We start from the raw sequence: 21703 nt of genomic DNA, 5'->3' as shown, positions 1-21703 counted from the left end.
AATTGTTATGGAAGACTATCAAAATATCCTCCAATCAGAAAGAAACAGTGAACTACACGCAAACAAGTGCTGGCATATTGACGATGAATTTTCATCTATGAATGGATATTGAGAATTGACAATATATTATGAATTATGAATGCATATTGAGTATTGACAATGAATTCTAAACACAAATGTGGTATGTTAAGGTTCTATAATGTACATATACCTGCTTTATCCATGTTTTCATATGACTATAATGTATATATACACGCTTTATCTATTTCTCATATGGATATTTAAATTTCCCTATATATTTTAAATTTTACCTATATTTTATATTGCCGCCCCTCCGCCGTCCCCAAAATTGGCAAAAAAATTGCCGTCTCAGAAACTCGTTGCGCCATCTCCTGCCGTCCCTGTCCCAGAAACTCGGGGTAACATAGCTGTTATTTTGTTATTCAATAGAATATTAAAATATTGAGTTCTATTATTTTTTGCAATATGGTATCAGAGCAGGGGGTCATGTGAATTTACTAGTTGCTTGGTATAATTTAAAACCTATTTTTAAAATTGCAAGGGTTTTGTTTGTTTTAACGTCACAATTGTCAATCTGCAAAAAATCGTGACCTGGTTTGACGAAAATCACAGATTTTTTATCAGCTAAAAATTGTGCCAAGTTTATTCTAGAAAACTGTGGCATTTTTATTGAGAAAATCACAACAAATTTACAGCACAGATTGCGACTGATTTTTGTTAAAAAACGTGCCCCATTATCATGCATATCGCACGACAATTTTCTTTCGTAAATCGTGATGCGTTTTTTGATGGTCTTAACAATTTTTAAAGAAAAATTGTGGGTCTCTGGTGTAGTTAGAACTTGTTTTGTTTTGACATTAGAACTTGCTCGATTTGATTGATTTTTTAGCTTTGGTATGTGAAGTATGATATTAGAAAGCTATTGTGTTGCTTGCATTTAGATGGGATGGGAAAATGAGTTGATTGACATTGGGGCTCTAGATTTTTTTAGACAGAGAAAAAATGTTAGGCAACGTTGGTCTAAATATTTGAATGTAGATAGAGTGTTGCTTGAATCCTTGTAGAGGTAGTTATATCTTCCTTCTTTCTCATAGTAAATGTCGTATTTTAAAAATGAAGTGTTCCTTGGTCTCCACCTCTTAGAGGGAGCAAAAATAGTAGATTTGCTCGTGATGGAGGATGTGATGATTACTTTAAACTTGTACATGCTCTCAATTGGCCAAGGGGGAATCTCAAGCCATGGAACTAGTGGGAGTTTGAAATGGTAATTGCATGTTGTAATTAATTAAGGAGAGAAATATTCCTTATATAGAAATTTACAAGACGATCTTTCCATAACAAAAACAATCGTGAATAGAAACATGAAAGATAGAAAGGAAACTTCCTAAAACTAACTAAAGACAAAAGACAAACTGAAGTTTCCCACTATATCAATATTACAATATTATTTTAATACCCTCCCTTAATGGTTATTCTATTAACTAGCCTACAAAGTCTTTACATAATCTGTAGGTCATTTGGTTATGAATGCATAGAAGGCTGCCCCCATCTCCTCAGAATGCTCCACGACATTAGCCTACTGCTGAGACTCTCCTTGGTTTTGCAAAACTTTTGGATATGACCAAGTTTACCACAATCCTTTGAACCTTCCAACATGATGTTGGGTAATGAAGCCATCCCTCCCTTTATCCACTGACATTGAGATCAGCTTCTCAAAGAACTTTGATTTTTGTTGATAAAAATCGTCAAAAAATAGAAACCATAACATTGTGGAAAAATCGTCAAATCTTCGATGCGATGCTGAAATTACACACCTTCGTTTTTGTGAAAAAACGATAAAAATCCCACAACAACAGCACCTTGCATGATTTTGTGGAAAAAATAAAAAACCCTACCCTTCATGAAGAAAGAAATCAGAAAATCCTACATAAACCATGATTTTTGTCCCAAAAAATTGCCAAAAACATAAAACCTCCACATGTTGAAACCCTAGCTAGGGAAAAACCCACCATGATTTTTTTTTTGGAAAAAATATAAAACCTAGAAAACAACAACACCCCTCATGATTTTTTGTGGAAAAAATTAGAAAACCCTCCAACAGAGAGAACCCATGATTCTTGTGCAAAAAACAAAGATACCAAGATTTTTGAAAAGAGAATCGTGCAAAACCCTCCATGATTTTTTGTGGAAAAAAAATAAAAAGACTCATCCACGATTTTTGAGGAGAAAATCGTACAAGAACCCCTAGTTTGTTCAAAAACATTATTCGTGACCATCACGAGTAGTAAACAAAAATAAAAACTCCCTGTTTTTTGTGGGAAAAATCAAGCAAAACCCACCCTTGATTTTTTTGTGGAAAAAATAAAAAAATCCACCAATTTTTTTTTGCCAAAAAAGAATCTAAGCTCTATTACCATGAAATGGTAGTTACATGTTGTAACTAATGAAGGAGAGGAATACTCTTTATATAGAAAATTACAAGATGATCTATCCATAACAAAAACGATTGAAAATAGAAACACGAAAGACAGAAATGAAACTTCCTAAAACTAATTAAAGACAAAAGACATAAGCAAAATTTTTTAAATGCTAACTAAATGTTTAAAATGACCTTTAGATCAATATTACAATATTATTTTAATAGAGTTGGAGATAGTGAGGGTGTTGAATAATATTATTCACCATCTATAAGAAATGTTTGGCATAGAAAACCAACTTGGTGCTGGATGGCTCAAGGGCGGGATCTATGTGGTTTAGTTGGCTCTTATTTTCTTAGACCTATTGATTGTTTTGGGAAGCTCAAGGATGTTGAATTCCGATTTCATATTTTGAGAGATGCCATTTGGGGCCTCAAATGTTGTACCGGTGGTGGTCGTTGTTTTAGCATACACGTGCAAATTAGTTGTCTTAATGGTGGAGGATGCTTATGAGCACATCTTTTGGACCCCATGTTGTGTTCATGTATTGAATGACACATTGAAATACATAAGGAAGATAGATTGGGTGCAATATTTGTGGTAGAAGCTAGAGATATTTAGATGTTTATTTGCAATGACCACACATGGCTCTCTTTAGGTTTTTTTAAATGAATTCCTCAAACTTGTGGAGACAAGGTATGACATTTATTTAATTTTGTTAGAGAGGTTGCTTGAGGTACAAAAGGTTCTCTATATTAAGCTCAAACTCTTCATTTTTAAAGGTTAATAGCAATAGCTAATAGTTAGCTAACAATGATTAGAATAGAATAGCATTTAGAATAAAAATTAGATTAGGAGAAGGCAAAGGTTGTTGCCAAACTTTGTTGTAGAGAACAATTGATTTCATTGAAGTTATGGTGAATTTGATTTGTTGCTTCAACAACTCGCATGGTCTTTACTTCTCAATTTGCTTTCATGTTGATTAAATTGAGTGGAAGAATTTATTGAATGTATCTGTGTGGAATCTGCTTTGTCCAAACCACTAGCCTCTTGCTGATTGTAAATGTGCCTTGTGTGGTCAACTGGAGTGATATGAGCTTAACTTCGAATCATTATACGTCCATTTGCTTATGCATGAACTTGAATGGTGATCAATGTTCGATGGTAATGATTTGAACATCTTTAAAATGTCCTTAGAAGTTTGCACTGAGCTTGTGTCAGATTGTTCAAGTTGATGGTGAGACCTCGCCCAATAGGATTCCAGCTGATCATTCTACTATCTTCTTATATTCTAGGTCTTAGAGTAGACTCTCTCAACCCTTTCCTTTTGCCCTTTTTTATTCAAGCTAGTTTAGGATAAAACAAAGCATCACAAGATCGCAATATCAGATGATCTAAGTTCCAGTGATTCAAGCATTCAGGCATTCAAATGTAAGTCCCTTTGTAATACCAGCAATCACATCAACCAACAGAGCTTATCCACACATAGTGACCCTACATTCATGAAGCTTGGAGTCTTCTCAAGTGATCCTTAAGCTAATCTTCAACATTTGAGAGATTTTGTTCAAGAGAGGATAAGATACTCTTGGGTATTTTATTTTGTGTTCGCATGTGCATAAAAAACACATCAACAGGTAGGCTGCCTATGCGTGATGGTGAAGTTGTGAAAGAATGGTTAATGAAGGCCCTTGTAAAGACGTATACAATTGTGGAGTTGATAATCTTCATGGTCGTCCTACATTCAACACTCCAAAGGTGAAGACAGAGCTTTATTAGGTAAAATTGATCTTATCGGATGGTGGACATGACGTGACAGGGATACACCAAAGTCGAAGAGGTTTGCTATTAGCCTCCTTTCACAAGTTGTTAATTCTTCTGCTATAGAGAGAATTCGGTCCATATACAAGTTCATTTTCTGTATCAAGAGGAATTGGTTGAGCTCTAGATGAGTAGAGAATTTGGTGGCCGTGCACAGTGTTTTATGACTTAAGGATCAGTAGGTTTTAGAGTATCGACAAACTTTAACTTTATAGTGGGATGTTGATCTAGAAGATGCCACTGAAGTAGTTGCTCATAGTGGTAGTGATTCGGAATTTGATTTTGATGTAGTGTTGGTAGATAGTGATTAGGGATAGCCTTATACTTTTTATCAATATGTTTTTGTGACTTTTGTCATTTTGACTTTTGTAGATCAAACTTGCAGCCTTTGGGCATTTTGTTGTATTACTATTTTTTAATTTTATATCATATGCACATTGACAATGAATTATGGAAGAAATAAAATTTTATGTTTTGACATTTGATATTTGTCGATATCATGAATGCCTTCTCAATGTTATCATATGAATATTTGAAATTTCTCTATATTTTCAAAATTTGCCCTATTCATTATATAGCCTTCCCCTTTGCTGTCGCCAGCCCTACTAAATCATTGCCTCAAAAAATTCCATCCTGGAAACAAGTCTCACCATCCCTTGCCGTCCGTTGCGGTCCCCATCCCAAAAAACTTAGTGGAACAAGGTCATAACTTATAAGTTTGTAACTTATCATTTGCCAAGGACAATTATCCTCACATGATTGTTGAAATAAATTCTAAAATTATTTTAAAAGAAAATAACCATGGCCATGGCATTTAGGTAACTCTGAAAATGGTTTTGATAAAATTACTAGGAACATTCAAATTTTGCCTGAAAAGTTTATATAAATAATGACCATTTTAATTGATCTGTTCACAAAAGTTTATAACTCTAGGAATCGATTGAATGCAAGCATAGTGAGATGAATTGTTTTATGATTTAGTCTATTTTATACTACAAATTGTTTATTTATAGTTTGTGTATATTGGTTGCAGTAATGAGTTTGATTAGAAGGTGAAAGATTTCTGTATATATGTGGGTTCCTACTGCTATAATACTCAAAAGGAATATTGTAAAAAGATTATTGCTATAAGCAGTTTGAACTCAAGCATCAGCCCTTTAAACCTAAGTAGTAAATCTGAAAATGTGATAGTGACCATGTTAAAAAATTTAAATTCAAGTTATATCACCTGTATGTTGGTGAATTTTGAAAGCATCAACTGAAATTAAATTGGAGGGAACTACAGCAAATTAATTTAACTAAAAATGTGATAATGACCATGTCAAAAATTTTAAATTTAAGTTATATCACCTGTATGTTGGTGAGTTTTGAAAGCATCAACTGAAATAATATTGGAGGGAACTACAGCAAATTATTTTAACTATTCCAAGACTTAGACATCCTGCTAATTTGAATTTAAAATTAAGTTTTCTGCAAATTATAATTTATGCAGGCTTTGGGATCATGTTGCATCCAACATTCACGACTATTTGCCATCATCACAGACAGTGCAGCCAGTTGATATAAAAGAGCAAGCAAAAAATCATTTTGAAGAGGGACTAAAAAGAGGCTCTGAGAAACGGAGCAGGAGTATTGATATGGAAACAAAGGTATGTTGCCTGTAAATGTTGTACTTATTTGCTGAGTAAATTTGAAAAAATTGGGTAATTGTGTTGGTTTCAAAAGATTGTTTGTTGTTAGGACCTTCCTAATTGAATGTTTTTCAGAATCAAATGTTACTCATAGAACCAATTTTATGCAGTCTAAAGGTGACAATGTAGAACCAGTTTCAGTTGTCACTCACAAAGAGGTGATGGAAAGATCCACTAAGGTTCCAGGAACTCGGCGAAGAAGGGAATGGGCTTCTGCTTACAAGTCGTCAAGAGAAGTAAAGGAAATGCCAAGAGATGAAACACCAAGACATCAAACTGAATATGAAGAACGAAATGATTCTAGAGCAAGTCGAAATTCCCATTCCAGAGGCAAATCAGGCTCCAAGAGACGGCACTCACCAGAGATATGGACACAGAGAGAGCAGTTGCGGCATGATGAAGGTCATGCAGACAAGGTTAGAGATCTGATTGGTATCATATGTTTCTTTACTGGTAGACAAGGTTAAAGACTTGATTGTTACCATACTGTTTGTTTAGTAGCCACGTGGTTTACTACCTTTAGGTTTTAAATTTGAAATGTAAAGCATGTTATTTGGGATACAATCTTGTAGTAATGATTTATAATGGATGGTTGATTGTGTTGAACAGAGAAAAAGCTCACCTGCAGGTTTACATGCAACCCGTCGGCTTCTACAATCTGCTGTACGTGAAGCTGTTGGTCCTATTGGGCCAACCCATTCTAAACGATTAGAATCCTCAAGAAAGCGTCTGCGTTCCGTTGTTTCTACACATGTTGGTAAGTCAGCTGTCTAATATGGTGCATTGTTTTTGTAAGATAATTTTCTATTGTTTTTTACTTTTGATGTTCTTAGTTCCAGATCTCTAATTATTTTCATTTTCTAATTTTTTTTGGCAGAGGATTCAAATGAACTATCTGATGCTTTTGAGGACTCAAATAGGCCTAGGGTACTTGCAAATTCTCTACCAGCTATGGCTGTGGCTGTGAAAGCAGCAGCAGCAGCAGCAGAGGATGTAGCAAAATTAAAATCAACAGGAAGTGTCTTTGATAGACTGGGCAAAAAGCTTGGCAGTGATGTAAACAGATTACATGAAGACATTGAGAAACCTACTCTGGATGATGAAGGAAATGACATTGAAAATGCAATGACAGAAGGGGTCTACCGAGGACGCAAATTTCAAAATAGATCTGAAATTCATAATAGATTAAATAGGGGATTAATAGATGATATAGCAATGATGGATAGGGAAAGTGTTATGCCTTTAGATCCCACTTCTGAGGGATATGACGAAGTAGAAGATTCAAGGCAAATGCGACATTATACAGGTTCTTCAACCAGAAGAAAGCAATTAGAAAACAGAGAGAGTGATGTTGTCTCAAGGGTCTCAAATTTTAAGGAAAGGCAGCCTCTACGACATCAAGAACCAAACAAACACCCAGAGGAATCAGTGACTGTACAATATAGAGTTGCAAAAAATTCCCAGGATATGGCCAGGGAAAATAGAGTTCAGAGGGCTGCATCAGAAACAACAAGTGCTTCCGGGAAAATCTTGAACATATCTGTGAATGTTAATACCTGGAAGCCTACTCATTTCCAGTCATCAAGGGATGCGGTTGCAATGAAAACAAAGACCTCTAATGTGGATCCTAATTTACTGCAAGATCACACTAAAATGGATATTGATGGTACTTTGCCAGATGACACTGAAATGGGGGTTAAAAATGAGGTTGGGCAAATTGTCCCTGTCACTGAGGCAAATGTAAGTAAATTAACCATTCATGATTTCCTAGTGTGTTTTAGCATAAATGTACATCATGTACATTATTTTATGACACTGTTGATCGCAATTTTGTTTCTCATATATATTCATTTTCGCAGGGTGCATCAAATGCAGATTTTTCCAGTGATATCAGGAAAGGGACTTCAACTTCAGGTAAGTTATTTTTAGATTAACAGGCACAAGCTTTTATCAAATGATAAATGAGGCTTTCATGTAGATAGCAATTTGATTATTGTGTGATCCTTCTTTGCTTCATGGATTAGTAATTTAGTTTTAATTTAATCAAGAAAAGAAGGGCCTTCATTCCTGCATTTCTGTTTTGCATCATTTAACAAATCAATGTGAGTTAATAGTTTTTTATTTTGAGTTTTTCTCTAAGTTGGATAGAATTGTATACCTTATTTTCTAATAATAGGGTGTAGGACTCAATGCATTTTTTTTGATTGATTGCAGGAGTTGGTACTTCAGGCCGAACTCCCGAGGATGCTGATTCAAGGACTGTTTTTGTCTCTAATGTAAATATAAAACTTGACAACTCATTGCTTTACGTTCGTGATTATTCATTGGTTGCATGGGGTGTGGCACTATACTATCCAATTTGTTTGGCATCATGAGTAAAATTTTCTTATATTAATGGCAAATATCTTTATAAATAGAAGTGTTCATATTTGTTTAGGGTAGGCTTATTTTTTGTTCTTTTGATCATTACATATTGTGTTGCTTGTTGAATTGCATGGAGTTACATACCTTGCAAATTGTAACCTCTGTTAGATATGAAGTTTCCCTGTAGTGTTGCTTTTTCCTTAAAACATTCAGGTGTTTGGACTAATGTGGTTAAACCATTTCATAATTTGTCTGTCCTCAATAGCGAAGAATTTATCTATGGTTGGTCCCTGTTTATTCATTTTTTGCTGACATTTCAGGTTCACTTTGCTGCAACTAAAGAGTCATTATCCAAACATTTTGGTCGGTATGGTGAAGTTGTCAAGGTTATAATACAAACAGATGCCACAACCAGCCAACCCAAAGGGTAGATGCTGATTCTATCAAATTTATTAACTCCATGTTATGTATAAATTATTATATTTTAATTGTCCTCATTTGCCAGTTGAAAGAATTGAAAAATCCAATTTAACTGTAATCTAAATACTGTCTATAAATAACAGGTCAGCTTATATTGAATTTGCTAGCAAAGAAATGGCCGAAATGGCTTTGGCCTTGAATGAGACTTCATTCATGTCCCGAATGCTGAAGGTAGGTTTTCAGGGTTTTGAAGATTTTATTGTGCTTATCCTTTATGGATTTATGTGGCCAACTTTATAATCTATACTCACTGTTTATGCACAGGTTATGCGAAAAACTGCTTCAAATTCAAATGTTGAACCTTCTATTATTGCTCGGCCTCCATTACGTTGTCCTTTTCCATTTCTCAGCAGGCCACCAGCAAGAGCTGTGTATGGAAGGGGCTTTCTGGGTACATACAGAAGGGCAGGCTATATGGCAAGGCCTTTTGGTAGTACTCGCAGTTTCCAATGGAGGAGAGATAAAGCAAGTGGTACCTCTGAAATTTCAGGAGGTTCTTCTAGTGAGTGTCCAGCACCATCAAGCTCTGTACCTGCAAGTGGTGGAATTCCTACTGGTCTAAGCTCTGCACAGTTGCCAAGGCCTCTTACTTATGTTCGCAATGCTACAAAACCATCAATTGAAAATGCTGGCCAGGCTTAGTAGTAGTGGTGCTATGGTTGGAATTAAATTCTTTACGCCAGTGAATGAGAACATTGAGAAGAGATGCTAGAGATTACTGCTCTTTTCAAATTGCATATCTTGAAGACTTTAACAAGAAATATGTTACAGGATAATGTGGCAAGAGTTCTATGTTCATAAGAAAATGATAATACTTCAATTTCTTGACTAGAAAAAAAAGATTACATTGCATACGGTTATCATGGTTGAAGAGTTTGTGCAAAGAAGCTGAGGTGTATGTTTCAGAATTGCACAATTATTTTCCAGGCCAACCCAGTTTTGAGCTAGAGTTGTAAGACATGCAGTGTAATAAAAAAAATATAAAAGAAAGCATGTGGCAAGATTTGAAATAATTTTGCTGTGTATGGTATTTAGGTTTTTAACATTTTTTGGATGACTTTGTTTAGCTATTTTGGCTGGATATCATCGAACCTGCGCCTGTAGTATTACTTTCTAAATGCCTTTCTATCTATTTGATCTAGTGCTGCAAAAGCTTTACAGTTTTGGTGAATTTATTTTCATGCTGTGCATGCATTCTGCAACTCATTATACAGTGCATCCGATGGTGGAAAAGCTATACAATTTGGGAAATTGCTTTCAGTGCTGATATATACATTCTGTAAATGTTTTTACATTAAACCTGTTTTAGATTCAGTTTCCCATATGGCTTTTGGGAGAACTCTACCATTCACTATGTACAATAAGCACACACTTGTGTGCTTGTGTATGAAATTCATGTAATTTTTAATATGGACAATTGACAGTCAATTGTCCCTAAAGATGCAACTCGGTATACGATGCATCCAATTGTGTAAAAGCTGTACAATTTGGGAAATTGCTTTGAGTGCTGGTATTTACTATCTGTAACCGGTTTTACCTTAGTTTAGACCCTGTTTTAAATTTCCAATTTTCCCAAAAGCTCGGGAAAGCTCATTCACTTTGTACAATAAGCACTTCTTGTGTGCTCTTGTGGAATCTTCTGTCTATGAAATTCATATAATTTCTTACAACTCAATAGACAGTGCAACAATGGTGGAAAAGCTGTACAATTTGTAAAATTGCTTTCAGTGCTGATATATACATTCTATAACTGTTATTACATTAAACCTGTTTTAAATTGTCAATTTTTCCATTTGGTTTTGGTGTAAACACTACCATTCGCTGCAATGGGGGTGGTCAAGGTCATGGTCAAGGCAGAGTTCGAGTTGGTGGCCATGGTTGACGCAGGGGTCATGGTCACGGTTCAAGGGGTTGATCCTGTGTGTGGAAAATGAAAGATGTGTCCTTTGGTTTTTTGATTTGAAATTCTGTACAGTTTTCATGGAATTTGCAAAACAGTAGAGGATGGTAGTAGATAGGTTATTTTTGTTATGTTACGTAATAGAAAAACTGGATCAAAAATTTGAGGGAAGTTAAATATTTCCCATCTAAATTTTAGTCTCAATTTTGAATTTTCAATCTAAAGGAAGGACTGGAAGGACCATCTCAAAGCAAAGATGTATTTTGAAATTTCTCTTTAATACTAAATTTTCGGCTCTGCCTTTATCGATTAAAAAAAAACAAAAAAATTATTACCATTCGCTTTGTACGGTAAGCACACCCGCAAGTGCTCTAGTGATATTTTGCTTTAATGAAATTCATATAATTTTTTACTACGAAAATTGACGGTCAGTTGACCCCAAAGATGCCAATTGTTCTCCTTTTGGAGACTGAGTGATTTGTTAAGGTTGAATGTTATTCTGGCTGAAACGAGCAGACCTATTTTTAGAGGAATATAGGTGAAGTGCGCTGAAGAGATGATATTTGTTCATTATTCCACTTAATTAAATGGGAAAATAATATATTAAGATTACATTATTTTTAATTTATAATTATATTATTATTTTATATATATTGATCAATGGTGGAGAATTTGATGATTTGATGAGATGAATTGTTTGAGATAATTATGAAGTTAACTGATTGCAATGATGGATAGACAAAATTGATTGGTCTAGGTAAAGTATGCCAAAAGATATATATATTTATTATTGCACTTAAAAAATTATTATATTATAATATTATAATTAATTCTAAATTATTATTAAAATACGATTATATTGTTATATTTTTTATTTTTTTATTTTATTAAATTCTTTATAAAAGTAAATATTTTTCTATCAAATAATTATAATTATAATTATATTTTCATTTTTTTATTAAATTTTTGATTAAAGTAAATTTTTTTTAGACTATTTCATCATCATCATTATTATATCATCATATTTTTATTTTATATTATAATTAATAATATTAGATTGAGATAATTACAAAGTTGGTTGCATGATGGAAGAAAGAAGAATAAAGTCATAGTGAATGGTAGTTGAGAGGTGGAAGTGTAGATATAATTATAAATAAAATGTTTTTGTTTTGTTTTCTATGTTAAAATATATTTTTATTTTATAGGGTGGTGGTTGTTAAGGAATCTAAATCAGAGATAGAGAATACAATAGTCTGGTAATATGTAGTGAGGACATACTCTAATAAGATCACTGCAACGAATATGTTTTACCTTCGATGTGTATATATATATATATCTCTAACTATTAAACTTCTATGATAATATCGACAACTTGCTGGTTCGTGAAATTGCCACAGTTATTGGTTTCAATTCACAGCAAGTGTCGCTGCCTATAAATAAAATGGAGTCATGTCCACGTAGGGCATGACTTCTATGTGGCTTAGAGTCATGACCCTACGGGGACATGACCCTTCGTCCAATGTTCACTGCTATTAACAATAACGATGATGCTTGGCTTTAGTAATTCTTAACATGTCAACTAATATATAAAATAATGAATGTGTGTGTGTGTGTGTGTGTGTGTGTGTGTGTGTGTGTGTGTGTGTGTGTGTGTGTGTGTGTAATACTTGCTTCAATCCGAATGAAACTATATCCTTAACACTCCCTCTTAGCAAAAGAGGATTGAATTTCATAATTAAGTTTTAAGGAACAAAATTCTAGATATACACATTCATTTGACATGATCATTTACTCAGTAACACTTACTATTGAAATACTTCATATCTCAGAGAGATATAGATTATCTGATATCCAGTACTCTAGGACAACGACTACTTGAAGTCTTATCAGATTGTAACCTTGATTCTAGTGGCAATTGTAACATTGTCATTATCACAGGTGAAATAATTTCAGTATCATGATATCCGGCACATTCCAGGACAACAATTAATGTAGTCAATCATAATATGATTGTTATCATAATTTTCGACATATTTCAGAACAATCATTTAATGATAACAATTCAATAACTCTCGTAGAAAATTTAGTATCAAGATTTTCGGCACATTTCGGGACAACAACTTAATGTAGTCAATCTTGATAACAGATCAGGCTATTGTGAAAGTCGTCACCTTACAATAGTGATCTTACACTTACATCACATGAAAGATCGTCACCTTCCATGACATAACACATACATGCAATAGTGCATTCAACATATTCATGAATATATCAATTACATATGATTAAGATTAATATCATAAATTTCTATTATAATTTAGTCATACCAAATTTACCTCTAAAGTACTCCACTTTCAAGTTTGCAAGAGGTTTGGTGAATATGTCGACACTTTGCTCTTTAGTACTGATGTAGGTCAATTTGATGACATCTCTGTCTACCATATCTCTTATGTAATGGTATGGGATTTCTATATGCTTGGATCGATTATGAAAAACTGGATTTACAGAAAGTTTGATGCAACTTTGATTATCACAATGAATCACAGTGGGGTTTAGGGGCTTGCCAAATAGTCCAACTAGTAATTTCCTTAACCATACTACCTCATGTGCTCCCATGGAGGCAGTCATATATTCGGCTTCAGTGGAACTCTGAGCAACTGCTGACTGTTTTATGCTAAACCAGGATATCATAGCTCATCCAAGACTAAAACAACACCCCGTTGTACTTTTACGATCAATGGAACTTCCAGCCCAGTCGGCATCAGAATACCCTTGGAGTTGTATCTCAACATTTTTATACTTCAGGCCAAGTCCAATAGTGCCACGCAAGTATCTCAGAATATGCTTAGTAGCCATTAGGTGAATCTTGATAGGTTCGCACATGAAATGACTTAACACGTTGGTAGTGTAACAAATATCAGGGTGAGTGTTTACCAGGTACATAAGAGATCCAATAATTTGTCTATAGTATGTAGGATCTGTAGGTTCTGAATCTACTGCTTCACTTTTGAGCTTATGAAGATTTGTTTCCATTGGAATGGATAGAGGCTTACAATCTATCATACCAAATCTGGTCAGGATATTAGTGGTGTATTTTCCTTGATTTAGGAAAATGTAATTCTCTTTTTGCCATACTTCTAGGCCCAAAAAAAAGTGTAGTAGACCTAGATCCTTCATATCGAATTTAGCCACAAGATCTTGTTTGCATTTTGCAATGAGGTGATCTTCTCCTATTATCAACAAGTCATCAACATAGAGAACACGTATTAACATGTCACCATCTGATATTTTGAACTATATGTTGGAGTCTGCTTCACTTTTGGAATATCCTAGTTTGGAGGGATAACTATCTATCTTTTCATACCATGCCTTGGGAGCTTGCTTAAGGCAGTAGAGAGCTTTTTTTAGTCTACATACAGAGAAATTTCTATCATGTGTAGCAAAGCCTTCAGGTTGTTCTATATATACTTCTTCCTCAATAACACCATTAAAAAATGCGATCTTCATGTCCATTTGGTGTATCTTCCACCCTTTGGAAGCTGCAATGGCAATGATGGTTCTTATAGAAGTATATCGGGCAACTGGAGCAAATGTCTCTTCGTAATCAATTCCAGCCTTTTGAGAGAACCCCCTGGCAATGAATTTGGCTTTGTGTTTTTCAATACTACCATCTAGTGCATATTTGATTTTGAATAACCACTTTGACGAGACAACTGATTTGTCTTTTGGTCTAGGTACAATGTCCCAAACATCATTTTTTAAGATAGATTGGTATTCCTCAATCATTGCATCTTTCCAAGCTTGACATGTTAAGGCCTCTTCAACATTTGATGGTTCAGATTTTGTAAGTTCGGTCATGAGCGCAACATAGCACGATTGACTTCTTGTTTTCTTATTCTCTTTGAAGATTTCATCGGGTTCCACATTATTTTCTTCAATCATCTTTCTTGCCCATAGTGGTCTTTTCTTGTTGTTAGGAATTTCAAAATTCTCGAAATTAGGTGATTGAAGTTCATGATTTTCTATGCTATTCTCCCTCTGATTTTCAATTGTAGGATTTTCATCCGATTCTGCGGTTAGATCATCTTCTGCACTTAGAGATAGTTTATAAGCAACATCTTCTTCAAATTTGACATCTCTACTAATTTCAATAGATCTTCTGCGCTTAGAGATAGTTTATAAGCAACATCTTCTTCAAATTTGACATCTCTGATTTTCAATTGTAGGATTTTCATCCGATTCTGCGGTTAGATCATCTTCTGCACTTAGAGATAGTTTATAAGCAACATCTTCTTCAAATTTGACATCTCTGCTAATTTCAATAGATCTTCGTCCTGGAATATAGACTCTGTATCCTTTAGTGGTTTCATTGTAGCCAACAAATATGCCTTTCTTCCCAGAGGGTTCTAGTTTGTTTCTCTTTTCTTTAGGAATGTGAATATACATGTGACAACCAAAGATTCTTAGATGGCTTAAATCTAGTTTATTTCTTGTAAAGGATTCTTCAGGGGTTATATTCTCTAGGATTGAATGAGGGCATCTGTTTTGAATGTACACAATTGTATTTGAGGCTTCAATCCAAAATGAGATATGTAGATTTTGATCATGCATCATGGCTTTAGTAGCTTTGATGATGGTTCTGTTTTTTCTTTCTGCAACTCCATTTTGTTGAGGATTATAAGGTACAATACACTCCCTCTTAATCCATAAATGCAAAATTCTTTAAAATTTTCAGAGATATATTCACCCCCATTATCTGATCTTAGAGTCTTTATTTTCTTCCTAGTTTGATTTTCCACTAGGGCCTTAAATTCTTTAAATTTCAAAACACTTCATTTGATTCTTTGAGTTTTATGAAATGCATCCAAGTTTTCCTAGAGTAATCATAAACAAATATCACGTAATACAAGAATCCCCCTAGTGATGGTAATGACATTGGACCACACAAATCGGTGTGGACAAGTTCTAGTACAATTTTTGATTTGTGTTCACTTGAGAGAAATGACCCTTTTGAGTTCTTCCCTAGAGCACATCCTTTACAAGTTCCAACATGAGCAGATTTTAGATTGGGTAATCCTGTGGTAATTTTTCCTATAGAAGGTAGGGCACTAAATCGAAGATGTCCTAATCTTCTATGCCAAATTTTATAAGAGTTTGATACTTCATGATTTAGTGCTTGTTTTTGAGTATTACATAATTTGTATAAACTACCATCTCTAGATCCTATAGGAATAACATTCTTTATGTTAGAGTTTTTAGGCTAGAGTAAGACTTTATCTTCATGGAAGGTGACACGATATCCTTGATCAACTAGTCCTGAAATAGAGACCAAATTCCTTTTGATACCTGGTACAAAGAGAACATCTTTCAATTGTAATGTGGCTCCTATTCTTAATTGAATTGAGCAGGTCCCAATTCCTTTCACTGGATAGGTAGAATTGTCTCCTATTGTAACTTCTTCAGTTGAGTGGCCTTCAAAGGTTTCAAATTGATCTCTAAATCCGGTTATGTGTCGAGATGCTCCGCTGTCGATTATCCACATATGTTTGTTTGAGTTTAGTTTGCTTGATAAGGCTAAGAAAAATAAAGGATTTTCTACCTCCTTGACTTCAGCTATGGTTGCTTGAGCTTTCTTTCTTTCTAGGCAGAACCTGTGAGTGTGTCCAAATTTATCACACTTGTAGCATTGAATCTTGGAGAAGTCTTTGCTTTTATGATTATTTCCTCTCTTCCGTTTGAACTTCCTTTTCTTCCCTTTGTTGCTTGTGTTAGCATGTAGTGCTTGAATTTATCCCTCTTTGTTTGGACCCAATCCTCTCGTGATTAGTCGAGATTCTTCTTGAGTACAATCATTCTTGAGTTGATCGGATTTTGTTAGTGTCGGACGAGCACTAATGCCTTGAACAAAGGATTCCCAACTGGATGGTAATCCCTTAAGTGCTATTAGAGATAGCTCCATATCATCTATATTATTTCCAATAGTTGACAATTGGTCTTTTAATTCTGAAATCCTCATGAAATAGGATGTGATTGTTTCTCCTTTGTTCATGTAGTTATGCATTAATTGTTGTTTTAAAGTGAGCAATCTGCTTGCATTATTTATTTCATATGAGTTTTGAATGGTCTTGAACATATCATAAACTGTAGTTAGTTTTGAGATGGTTGGGAGAACGTGATCTTTAACAACATCAATTATGATTTTCTTAGCCTTGTTGTTGTGTCTTTTTCAGGTTGTTTTCTCTGGCTCGTCTTCGGGCATCTTAGTATCTTTGTCTATGTATGCATCTAGTTCGAGTTCTTGAAGAATTGATGTTATTTGAATTCTCCATGAGAGGAAGTTGGATGCACCTTCGAGTCTATCCTCCACTCTAACACTATTCACCATGATTTTCTTTCCTTTGATTCCGAGTGCAAGTCTGAATTTTTAGAAAAGAGGTGTCACTATTTAATTTTCTATACCAACTTGGCTCTGATACCATGTTAAGGAATCTAAATAAGAGATAGAGAATACAATAGTCTGGTAATATGTAGTGAGGAAAAACTTCAATAATATCATTGCAATGAATATGTTTTACCTCTGATGTGTATATATATAACTCTAACTATTAAACTTCTATGATAATATCGACAGCTTGCTGGTTTGTGAAACTACCACGATTATTGGTTTCAATTCACAACAAGTGTCGATGCCTATAAATACAATGATGGAGAGTCATGTCCACGTAGGGGCATGAATTCTACATGGCTTATGCCATGTAGAGTCATGACCCTATGCAGACATGACCCTTCGTCCAATGCTCACCGCTATTAACAATAATGATGATGCTTGGCTTACTAACTATTTCAACTCCGATAAGCATCGGAATTATTCTGCTTTAGTAATTATTAACATGTCAATTAATATATAAAATAATGAATGTGTATATATGTATGTATGTGTATAATACTTGCTTCAATCCGAATGAAGCTATATCCTTAACAGTTGTGGCTTCCGAAACAATTCACTCTATGACAATTTCCAAGGTGAGATCTATGTTCATCAAACTGGATATGGCTAAGGCATATGATAGAGTTAAGTGGCACTTTTTGTGGAAGATTCTCCTTGCCTTTGGCTTCATCCCAGAGTGGGTTAGTTGGGCTATGAGCTATGTCACGTCTTCCTCCTTTGTTATTCTTAATGGGGAGTCTTCTAAGTTATTTGTTGCCTCTAGGGGTCTTCACCAAGGGGATCCCCTTTCTCCCTATTTGTTTATTATTATGGTTATGGGCCTTGTTAGATTGATTAAATCTCAGGTTTCTCAAGATCAGACTCAGGGTTGGAGTTGGAGTAATGGGCTACCCAAACTTTCTCATCTCCAGTTTGTGGATGATATTGCTCTTATGGGGATTGCGAGATTGCATTAAGCTGAGACCTTCAGGAGAATGTTAGATATTTATTTGGTTGCTCCAACTTAGAAAGTCAAAGAGCATAAATCTTCAATCTATTTTTTTAATACTCTAGAGCCTATCCAGAGGAGGATTGCTATCATCCTTCGATTTCAAATTGGATCTCCCCCCCTGCATTATTTGGGCATTCTTATTGCAGTTGAGAGACAACCTAGGCTATTTTGGCAAGGCTTGCTAGATAAGTTGTGTCAGAAGGTTAATGATTGGACCCATCGGTGGCTTTCTACCGTTGCTCAGGTGACCCTTCTTCAATCGGTGATTCAGGCTCTTCCTATTTACATAAACATGGTCCTGGTAGCTCCTGTGTATTTTCTTAGGGAATTTGATGCCCTCTCATGCCATTTTCTTTGGAGTGGTGCTCTATAGAATTCTAAATGGAGCCTAATTAAGTGGGAACTTGTTTGTCAGCCTAAGAAGGAAAGAGGGTCTTGGTCTTCGTTCTGCTATCTTGAGTGGGCAGGCTCTTGTAGCTTAGTTATATTGGTGTTGTTGTACCAATCAACATCAGCTTTGGGCCCGTATTCTCACGCATAAGTATTTATCAGGAGTTGACTATTTGGATGTTTCTTGGTATCCTTTGGAGCACAATGGGTTTATGGTTTGGAACACTTTGAAGACTAGCGCTCAGCTGGTTAAGAGAGGTCTATTTTGGATTTGCAATAGGGGCTCTAAAGCTCTCTTTTGGATGAATTCTTGGGATGGTAACCCTCCTCTTCTTTCCACGTATCTGCATTTGCAGGATCTTTGTGACTGCTTTATTGTAGCTGGGTGGGATAAAGTTGTGCACTATAAGAATGCCCAACATTTTGGTCTGGTTGTTGGTTATAGATGGAAGGATTCCTCTGATTGGCCACTGGGTGGATCAGAGAGGGATCGAATTGAGTTGACTCAGATTCTGGCTTCTAGGGTGTGTAGTTCCTTGGGGGGACCCGATGCCCTAGCTTGGGGTAGTGAGCCATCTGATAGATACTATATTTTTGCAGGGTACTTGGAGCTTAACAGACAACTGTTTCTTGATATTGAGGTGTCTTGGTGGAAGCAGGTTGGGAATAAATTTTCCTAGCCCGAATGCAATTTCTTCTTGTGGCTTGTGGTTCACAACCATTGTCTTACGTGGGATAATCTTTGCAAGCGGGGCTTTCAAGGCCCTTCGATATGTGTGTTGTGTTGCAATAGTGAGGAATTTGTCTCTCATCTATTCTTTCAGTGCTCCTTTGCTAAGCAAATGTGACACTTTTGGTGGGGTATTTGGGGTCAGATTTGCTTCCATGTTTCTTCTTTGTCTGAGCTTTGGACATGTTGGGGTGAGTCCCATGCTAAAACCACTTTTCTTCATGTTGCTTGGGCTCTTGCTCCTCCTTTTATCATCTGGCATGTTTGGCTGAAAAGGAATCAAAGAGTCTTTCAGGATATAAGTATGGATGCTACACACTTGTGAAAAATTATTCATTCTCTTCGTGAGATTCTTGTGGCTAATTGTGATTTGTCTAGCACTGTGGATCCTAGTGATGTTGCTATTTGCACTCATCTTACTTTTCCCCTTCAAGGGGGTGCTCTAGGGTTTGGTTTGCATGGTGGAAGAGGTATATGTAGACATCCATTATGACGGGTCAATTGGGAGGGTCGGTGGACACCCCCTCCCCTCGGTGTGTTAAAAATTAGCACTGATGGTTCATCTCGGGGGAACCTTGGGCATGCTAGCATTGGTGGAGTTGTGCAGCATAGTTCTGGTGATGTTTAGTTTATTTTCTTTGTCTATAAGAGCTTTAATACACATAATTTAATGGAGGCTCTTGCCATTTTGTATGATCAAAATTGTTTTGCTCTTGGTTGGTGCAAAATTATTTGTGAGTCTGATTCTCAGGTGGTGGTGAATTTGCTAACCTGAAAAGAGAATGGGGATGTTAGTTGGCACTTGGCTTCAGTTATTAGTTAGATTCTTCATTTGTGCGGCTCCCTGGATTTAGTTACTTTCACTCAAATTCCTAGGGAGTGGAATGGTGTTGTAGATTGTTTGGCCAAATGGGTCTCAGATCAAATGCTGGGTTGGAATATAGTAGATAAGGGGTAATTGCTTCCTGATATGGCTCTTATGCTAGATCAATTAGTGGATAGTGATAGGGTTCTCTAGTACTCTCTTCTTGACTCTCTGTTTGTATCTCTTTTGTGATTGAATAAACTTTTACCCCTCGTTTAGTTAATAATATTAGGTTGAGATAATTCCCAAGTTAATTGTTGCATGATGGAGATAGAAGAATTGATTGATAAACTCATAATGAGTGGCAGTTGAAAGGTGAAAGTGAAGATATAATTAGAATTTCTTTTAAATGCTTTTAGTTTTATTAACACATATTTAATTACACTGAGAGGCGTATTACACTCACATATGGAAGTCAAAATATGTGTTAATAAAAACTAAAGTCATTTAATTTCACGTGCATGAGTGTTGTGTAATTAAATTAAATAATTGATGTACATATGCGTGGCGTAATTATTAAATTTAATAATTAAAATTAAATTAAATAACTTAAATTAAGCATAGTCATTTGGTTTTAATAATAAATTAATAAATTTAATAAAATTTAATAATAAATAATTTAATTTAAAATATGAATGAAATAAAATAAAATAAATAAAATAAAATGAAACTATAACAAAATAAAATTTAAGAATTGCTTAAAAATTAAAAAAATAAACATAATAAATTAAATTAAAAAAATTAAGCATAGTAAAATTTAAGTTTTGTTGTGATGTTGGAGAGAGTGCCTCTCATCTCTTCTTCTAGTCTTCTTATGCTAGGGAGATTTGACATTTTTGGTGGAGGGTGTGGAATATGCCCTGTAGGTATGTTTCCTCGTGGACTGAGTTTGTGGATCGGTGGGGTAGGACTTGTTAGCATATATTTTTACAAAATATTTTATGCTATATAAATACTTTTTCTTTTTTTCATTTTTGTCATATGAGCATTTATTGCTAGTTTGCATGTGCAAAATTTTTATTAGCATGGGTAAAGTCCTCTAAAGGATCAGTTGTTTTGGGAGTATCAAGGTATTACTTGGGCACACTAAGGGCATGCACTAAGTATTGATTGCACAAGGAATCCATTATTGAGGCATTTTGTCAGCAAACAAGTCATTATGGTATGATCCAGGATTATCTTCTAATATGTATTAGATCCTGTGAGAAAAATGGGGATCACTAATATTCAAGAGTGATGGTCCATCTATGCTAAATTGCAAAATTTTAATCATTGGCATAAGTAGTCCTGATGAAACAACATTGGCGAGCAAAAGGAGTATCGACATAACTTATAACGATGAAACAACAGGCAGATACTTTGGAGCTTTAAAAAATACTCAGCATGGTGCACACTCTTGAGAAAGTCATGTCATCGACAAAACTTGTTCCGATAAAACAGAAGGCGGTTGTTTTCCTATCAGCATACATTGACTTATCGACAAAACGTAGAAATTGTTATACCGATAGCCTATGAATCCATCGGTGTAACTTGTAACGATAAGGCAAAGCTCATTGTATAGTATCGAGAGATTGGAAGTAATGAGAAC

At 35.1% G+C, this 21703-nt stretch overlaps 1 protein-coding gene across 1 annotated transcript in view; it reads left to right on the top strand.

Moving 5' to 3' along the window:
* Nucleotides 1-9955, top strand: part of LOC131074832 (uncharacterized) — a 33366-nt gene extending 23411 nt beyond the window's left edge. Inside the window, exons 3-11 of the mRNA XM_058011544.2 lie at nt 5749-5905; nt 6058-6363; nt 6557-6704; nt 6825-7687; nt 7807-7861; nt 8162-8223; nt 8632-8738; nt 8875-8962; nt 9056-9955. Of these exons, the coding sequence (XP_057867527.2) occupies nt 5749-5905; nt 6058-6363; nt 6557-6704; nt 6825-7687; nt 7807-7861; nt 8162-8223; nt 8632-8738; nt 8875-8962; nt 9056-9433 (2164 nt within the window). The 3' untranslated portion in view covers nt 9434-9955. The remainder of the gene's footprint in view (nt 1-5748; nt 5906-6057; nt 6364-6556; nt 6705-6824; nt 7688-7806; nt 7862-8161; nt 8224-8631; nt 8739-8874; nt 8963-9055) is intronic.
* Nucleotides 9956-21703: the final 11748 nt, after the last annotated feature.

This window comes from Cryptomeria japonica, chromosome 4, assembly GCF_030272615.1.
Source record: "Cryptomeria japonica chromosome 4, Sugi_1.0, whole genome shotgun sequence".
Lineage (NCBI taxonomy): Eukaryota > Viridiplantae > Streptophyta > Pinopsida > Cupressales > Cupressaceae > Cryptomeria > Cryptomeria japonica.
This window is presented reverse-complemented; position numbering and strand designations above follow the sequence as displayed.